At 39.8% G+C, this 8,216-nt stretch overlaps 1 protein-coding gene across 3 annotated transcripts in view; it reads right to left on the minus strand.

The window, feature by feature from the left end:
* The window catches only part of TBC1D23 (TBC1 domain family member 23), a 56,576-nt gene extending 48,481 nt beyond the window's left edge, over positions 1 to 8,095 (minus strand). Inside the window, exon 1 of one of the 3 annotated variants that reach the window (XM_072812246.1) lies at positions 7,893 to 8,095. In XM_072812246.1, coding sequence (XP_072668347.1) covers positions 7,893 to 7,945 — 53 coding nt within the window. In that variant the 5' untranslated portion in view covers positions 7,946 to 8,095. Of the gene's footprint in view, positions 1 to 6,729; positions 6,749 to 7,892 lie in introns of those variants that run through there. The other 2 variants (XM_072812244.1, XM_072812245.1) reach the window with 2 other exon arrangements.
* Positions 8,096 to 8,216: the final 121 nt, after the last annotated feature.

Below are 8,216 nucleotides of genomic sequence, written 5' to 3' on the forward strand. Positions count from 1 at the left end.
AAAAAATCTTCAGGCTTATTTTTTTATTGGAAGAAGAAATACTTTTGTTGTTTTTTAATTTATTTTTTATTGGTGTTCAATTTGCCAACATATAGAATAACACTCAGTGCTCATCCCATCAAGTGCCCCCCTCAGTGCCTGTTCAAACTTATTTTTGGTCCATAATCCACATAGATCAAACTATACAGATAATACTAATGAAGTGTACTCCTTAAAAAATAAAAAAAGCAGCTTCTCATAACTTTACTCTATGTGTAATGTTGCAATGCAATTGCCGTAAGATTTTCCTTGCACAATGGAAGAATATCTTCTCTACAAAAAAAAGGAAGTTGACTTTAGACAGTGCTCCAAATCCTTTCCTCTTTCACACTTCCTCAAAATAAAAAGTCTCTAACATACTCTTCTTTTCTCTACATATGAGGTGACTTTCCAGTACTTTTTTTAAAAGATCTACTTATTTATTTTTGAGAGAGAAAGAGAGCATATTCACAGGCATATACAAGCAGGAGAAGGGGCAGAGGGAGAGGGAAACAGACTGCCCACTGAGTGCAGAGCCCGATAGATGTGGGGCTCCATGTCAGGAACCTGAGATCATGACCTGAGATGAAATCCAGAGCCAGGCACTCAACTGACTGAGCCACCGAGGCACCCCAACTTTCCAGCACTTTCAATGCACAAACAAATGCAACAGGTTCCCCACCCCTCGGCCTCACCAAAGCAGTTTATTAACAATACACGTATGTCCTTTGCCCAAGAGAAAGAATGGGATGAAAACAACACAAGTCAATATAAAACAGCATTTACTTGTTTCTATCACAAGTTTCTAATTTATCCAAAATGCAATAAGGAAAGAAATGCTACCAACATTCCTTTCCTTGAAACCATCATTTTAGAAAATAAAGGAACATTACTACAAATGAGGTGACAACAATGCAAGTCTTTCCAAGGATACTTTACCAATGGAGATTGGTTTGGCAAAGAAATACATGATAGATTTTTTACAAAATTGCATTCCAATCATCAATGAGAATTTATTTGATTAAAGAGAATCTCGCTTACTTTCATGTCAGTGGTTAAATCTAAATAGAATCTACAAAATAAAACTCAAGAATTGCCGGTATTTAATTATTCAGCTATATGAGATAAATACATTCTTCTATGGGTCACTTTTATACTTCAAAACAAAGGCTAGAAACTTCTGAAAGGGGAAAGAAACCACAAGAGAGTTACATTAAAACCAGGTTTCTTGGGACATCTGGCTGGCTCAGTTGGTTGAACATCTATCTGCCTTCAGCTAGGCTCCTGATCCCAGGGTCCTGGAATGGAACCCTGTGTCAGGCTTCCTACTCAGTGGAGAAGGTCATCTGCTTCTCCCTCACCCTCTGTTCCTACTCCCCCTTGTGTTCTCTCTCTCAAAAATAAATAAAATCTTTTTAAAAAGCAACAACAAAAAACCAAGTTTCTTGTTTCTCCAATATCCCTGAATAAAAACAACAGAAAAATTACTGAGCTGATAGTTACTAAACTGTATAATTACTTATATTTTCTAATTAAATATCACTACTATGTTCTCACAGACTGTAAATAATTCTATTTTATATATGATATAGGTACATGAAATATAATTATATTAATTATTAATATACTTAACCGAATTATACAAATACATTTATTTATTTTTTTTTACAAATACATTTAAATATAAACATGTAAGTACATATTATCTAAATGTGATATATAAGCATATTGTTTCAAGATCAAAAAACTTATTTTTGGCAAGGATACGAGAATACATTATGAAAACTAAAGAGATATAAAGCTATAGTATATAATGCTCTGTATCACATCTCACCATATCGATCATGAATTGTACCTTCTTGTATATATAAGACAATGTGTTACACAGTTTATGCACATCCTTACAGCTTTAGAGGTGCCGCAGATAACAAATACATATGTTTAACAATGCACATCTTAGAAAATTGTGTCTTTCAAAACACAAGATTGAGTATAGGACTAGTTTATTTTAATTAAAAAAAAAATTAAGTAGGCTCCCCACCCAGCGTGAAGCCCAACAACAGGGCTTGAACTTGCAACCTTATTGTTTGATAAAAAGATCAAAACCTGAGCTGATATCAAGAGTTGGATGCTTAACCAACTGAGCGAGCCATCCAGGTGCCTCAGGACTAGCATATTTTTAAATGGGCTCTCTCTAGGTGTCTGTTATATACGTGAAGTACACAGTATATATGCAATCAACTTTAGAAAGAACATAGGGCTTAAAGAGATATAAATTTAAGTCCCAGATTTTCCGCTAACTGGATTTGTGGTCTGACCATCCTAAGCCTGTCTTCTCATCTCTAACAAGAAAACTACAATAATTCGTAACTTCCCCTTCTCATAGAATTGTTGTAAGCATCAAATGAGATAGTATATATAAGCATACATAAGAGATAAAGCCCTATGCAAACATATAATATTTTCTTATAGTTTGCTAAAATTATTAAATATCACCACGGCAACTAGTTTTATGTAACTGCTTTAAAGCAAGAAAAGCACATATTACACCATTCCCACCCAACTATGAAATGCTATGTCAGCTTTAAGATAAGAAAAAACTCCTTTAACCCTCAAGAAAAAGAAAGGAAACTTGAAACAAAATATTTAGTGATTTTATTACTGACCATTTTCTCAGCTCAGATCAAAGGTCAAAGGTTAGACCCTTAAAAACAAATACACATGAAATTTCAGGAAATAGGGTTTTTTGTTGTTGTTAAATTGGCTCTTAGTGTTCTTGTATTTCAACAAGAGACAATTTGTTCTTGTACTAACATAAGGAACTGATTTTCCATTTATAATTCTCAATATCTAAATAAATCATTTCAAGTACTGTCCCCTTTCAAGCTAAATAATCCTATGCCACTCTGCTAGAGTGTCTAATTTCTAAAACACCAGTATGTCGGTATCTTCAGAAGATATCGTCACCTATCATCCCTAGGGCTAAAAGGATGAAAAAATGGAAGTGCCCAAGCAAGTAAGAACAATGCAACTTCTGGTTTTTAATCGGTCTCAAATTTTTTCTTAAACACCGTACTGCAGCTTGAATATAACCAGTAGTTAGTTAAGGTCTGCTGAATGCTTTGCTAAACTCTGTTTTGCTTTTTGATACATGAGGGAAGCCACTGTTTTTAGTTTATACCAAGCAGAATCCACATTTTAGCATAAGCAGCAGCAATTATTTGCCAAGCATAGTTTATCAATTCTGTTCAGAGGACACCTACTTGTAAGTTGGCTGTGTATTGGAGCACACTTAACATGATGCTCCAGAGTTACCTGACTTGCCTCTAAGATAGGGAATGCACCTGTACTCTCTATAGTAAGCACAAATAAACGAAAATAAATTAATTGTATACGTTTTGGGGGCATGCAAAAGCCAATTACTTACATTCACAGGAGCAAAATCCTAGAAGTGAGTTATTATTTAGGAATTACCTTTAAAAACTGTAAAATGTGAATTATAGGAAAAACATTCATGTAAATCACATAAACAAAATAAGTCTTAATTTCTAATCGTTGTCTGCATTCTACCTACAGTTTACAAAATCAAACAGGTGTCACTTAAAAAACCCCCAATTCAAGACAGTAAGGTTTATTTTCTCTTCATTTTCTGTAAAGTAATATCTAGTATGCCCAGAACCACAAGTTGTCAATATTCCTCTTAAACGAGTTCCATTCTCTTTCATATTAAATATATTTCTTTATTGAATATATCATGTCTGGAATTGCAATCATCCACTCCTTAAATACCTCCTCATATTTCAATGCTTATGAAATGGGAAGCACGGAGAACACTATTTACAAAGTGCACAGAACTTTCAAAAAGACTCTTTTATCTCCAAAACAATTCTATTCACATTTCAGATGAATAAAAGTTTCTTTATAAACTGCTTTTATAATTTTAAGAAAAGTTTACCAATAATTTAAGAAGAGTTTAGTAATAAAACCATGACTTTAAAGTGAATATTGTACAAAAATTTTAAACTAAACAGAATACCAACAGTTTTTGCAAAATTAATATCTATATAAAAACATTTTTAAATCATGGCTTTAGATTTTTAGGCATTATGTCAGGAAGAAAGCCTCAGAAAATGAGAAACTCTGGTTCAAATCTAAGGCTAACTTAACTGCTTCAAAACTGAGAAGAGGAATTATCAAACTTTGAACTGTAAAAATTTAACATCTTTGATTTTTACAAACCCGCAGTTTGTTTAAATTTAAATAATTTCAAACTTGCTGGCACCTAGCTGGCTCAGTCAGTAGAGTATGAGACTCTTGATTTTGGGGTCATGAGCTCAAGACTCACATTGGGCACAGGGGTTTACTTAACAGAAAAAAAAATGTTTAATAATAATTTCAAACTTGCTATAAACATTTTTAAAGAATTTCTCCACACCCTCTGAAGTTTCAGAAAGTTAGAGAGCTGAGTATTTTCTGATATCCTTGGTTTTCCATAAAAAAGTGAGCATTTTACAACCAATTACATGGTTCACAAAAAGAATGAAGTTAGAAAATATATATGAAATGACAGCTTGGTATGCTATTGCACATGGTTTTACAAAAGTCATTGAGTCAATAAACATTCACTGAGCCACCTGCTATCAGCCACTGCCCTTGAGAAGTCCACTATGTACACAACGATGATAAATCATGCAATCAGATAAATTGCAATATAATGCGTTGGGTGAGAAAACATAACAGATAATATATAGAGAGAAATTCTTCCAGCCAAATCATTCTGAGACATACATCATCTAGAAACTTGCTAAAGAGTATAGTCCAGGAACCAGCAAAATAGCCATCACCTAGAAGCTAGTCAGTCAGAAATACAGAATCTCAGGTCCCAAGCAAATCTACTGAATCTGCATTTTAACAAGATCCCCAGGTAATCCTAATGCACATTTAAATTTTGAGAAGCACTGGCCTAGAACATAACTGAAAATAGGTAAGTGTCATCTTATACTTTTAAAAATCTTTGGAACCCATACTGAGCCTTTTTACAAATATATACTTAATTTTAACATAGCTACCTAGTTTCACAGATTAAGAACTGGGAAATACCACTAACAACAAAGAGAGAAAACAGAAAAAAAAAACACTAACAGAAAGCAATCTCAAAAGAGATGGTTATACAGGGCCATTTAACATAGTAACAATCTTCCCTTTTTGCCTAGACAGGTCACTGTATTACAGAAGTATAACAGTAACTGATCTTCTTAACTGTGCCTACTCTAACTAGACCACAAATTCCTTGAGGACAGGGACCTAGTTTTATTCTTACACACTTATATCTACAAACTGAATGACCCTAAGTCACTGAGGTAAGTTCAGGTTAGGCAAAGAGATATATAACACATTTCAGAAAAATTTCCATCTGACAAAGGTACAATAAAAACGTGAAGTGGGACGCCTGGGTAGCTCAGCAGTAAGTATCCAACTCCTGGTTTCTGCTCAGATCATGATCTCAGGGTCATAAGACAGAGCACCGCGAGGAGCCTAAAGATTCTCTCTCTCTCTCTGCCCCTCCGCCACCTCCCCGCCACACATGCTCTCTTTCTCTCTCAAGAACAAACCCTCCCCCTTCCATAACAACCTCTTCACCAGTCTAAGAACAGAGGCTTTACCAAATCTATGGCTCCAAATCCAAATGTCTTCTCTGACTGTATTCAAACTCGCTCTGAGGGTACACCCGAGTGGAGTACGCAGAGAAAAAGATTACATACATGGGAATGGAAGCAGAGCAGAAACCACAGAACCCCTCCGGGTTCCTCCATTCATAAAAATAAAAACGACAAAAATTGAAAGCCACAAAAAACATACAGCAACCGTAGAAGAGAACACATGCTACTGCTAACAACTATTAATTCCATGTTCTTTGCCTGTGAATCACTGGTATTCACAATCCTCCTAAGAGCTTCTCGAAGATACTTTACTCTAGAAACATTTCTCCTCATGGCCTCCAATAAGCTGATCAGAGTCAGTTTATGATACAATTCACCCTTCCAAGACAGCACATTTACGAAGTTCTAGTCATTACTCCCCAAACAATCATTAGTTTTCTTGCCTGTGTCCATGGTCCGGCTATTACTCCATTCAGAGCCCTTTCCCACCAGTTAATGCACTATCCAGTATGTTAGCCACCAGCCGTGTGTGGCTACTTAACATTTGAAATGTGGCTAGATCCAGTTGAGATGTAAGGTAAAGGTAAAATAAAATATATGTTGAATTTTGAAGTGTTACAAAAAGAGACGTAAAACTGTCTAATTGGTTTCTTTTAACAATATGTTGAAGTAATATTTTGGATATAAATAATTTCAACTGGTTTTGTTTTGGTTTTTAATGTGGCTACTAGAAAATGTCAAATTACAGGGGCACCTGACTGGCTCAGTCAACGGAACATGTAACTTTTGATCTCAGGGCTTTGAGTTCAATCAAGCCCAGGTTGGGTGCAGAGGTTACTTAAATTTTTTTTACATCTTTAAAAAAAAAAAAAGGAAATGTTTAAATTACATATGTGGCTTACATTCCACTTCCACTGGACAGCACTAGTCTAAATCCTGTGGACTCTTCAAGGCCTAATTCAAACATCTTTGCTTCCTTGACGCTTTCTCCAATAACTGCAAGTGGAAGTCGCTTCTGTCCCCCCTGAAACCCCATAGCGCTTTCACTCACATTCCCAAAGAGCTGGATCAATTTAACTTGCTCCCGAGTGTAACTGTCACAGCTCCAATATAAGCAAATTGAGAAAAGAAACTACATCCAGGTCACCGGTGCGTCTTCCTGCCGAATCCTGGAGTGCACATGCACGCACCTAGGCGGTACTGGACGTCTGCGGATTCGGGGCTGGGTTTCTCAGTTACTATCTTATCTGAACCTTTCGATGATCCCGTTTCTTTCTCAAGGATTAAAGTCCACGTCTAAAATGTCCCGTACGATTCTCAGGCCAACAGCTTAATACACGAGCTGTATACATGTCATAGGATGAAAAAGCAAACCTGAAACTATCTAACACATACAGTCAGTGTACTTCAATATAAAAATCCAAAAAGCCTCTAAAGGCTCTATCTTTTTTTTATGATACTGTCCCTAAAAACGTCTTGTAAAGATCAACTATTTCAAAATTAGGAAGGGGCCTTTCCCGAAGACTAGCGACACTGGATAAAGCCGACCAAAAACATGACGGGAGGGGCCCCCCGGTTGCCCCGAGGCGGCCGGGCAGGCGCAAAGGCTGGGCAGCGGCGAGCGCGGCTCCCGCGAAGCCCCGGGGCCGCCCCGGTCGGGCTCTGGGGAAAGCGGCAGGAAGAAAAACGACTTGTGGGGCCCGAATCGTCAGAACCGTTGAAACGCAAAACAAATAAAAACTAGAATAAGAACCATCTCAAGTCTGTGGGCAGGATCCTCCCCGGCGCGTCGCTCCCCCGCAGGCAAGGGTCGCGGGGTCACGCCAAGGGCCGGGTCCTCAGATGCGAGCCCCGCGCCTCGGACGTGCGTCCCCGAAACTTCCTCCCGAGCCAACCTACTGGAACTCCCGGGACCACGGGTCTCGGCTGAGCCCTGCCCTGAAGCCAGCCTCTCCAGCGCGTCCGGGGCCCCGGGACCCTCACGGGAGCCCCGCGGTGAGGCCCAGGCGCTGGGCGACCCGCTCTCCCGCGGAGGCCCGCCTCAGCCCGTACCGAGAGGGCCCGGCCCGGAGAGGGGGCGGGGCAGGCCAGTGGACGCGGTCCAGGCGGGTCCCCGCGCTCCACGCCGGCGCCCGCCGGTGCCTGCGGGACCGGCGGGAGCGGGGGAAGGAAGAACCGAGGGGCAGCCGGAGTCAGCCCCGGGCTTTCACTCACCAGCCCTCACCGCTCGACGTTGGCCGGGGCTGGACCTCTTCTCCTTCCGCCATTGCTGTTGACGTCCACGTCACTTTGCCGAAAAGTGGACCCGGCGCCGGGACCGACTCCTGAGACTCAATGTCGTAAAAGATCCTCGGAAGTCTGGGAACGAGCTCCGGGAGAGGAAAGGAGAAAGGGAGGAGGCGGCAAGGGACGGGCGGAACGCAACGTCACGACGTCCCCACGGCGAAAGGCGGCGGGGCGGGGAGCGGGGGAGGAGACCTGGTCCGAGCCGCTGCCCTGTCAAAGACTACGAGTCCCAGGATGCCCTGGGGAGCCGGG

Source organism: Canis lupus, chromosome 35, assembly GCF_048164855.1.
Source record: "Canis lupus baileyi chromosome 35, mCanLup2.hap1, whole genome shotgun sequence".
NCBI classification, from domain to species: domain Eukaryota; kingdom Metazoa; phylum Chordata; class Mammalia; order Carnivora; family Canidae; genus Canis; species Canis lupus.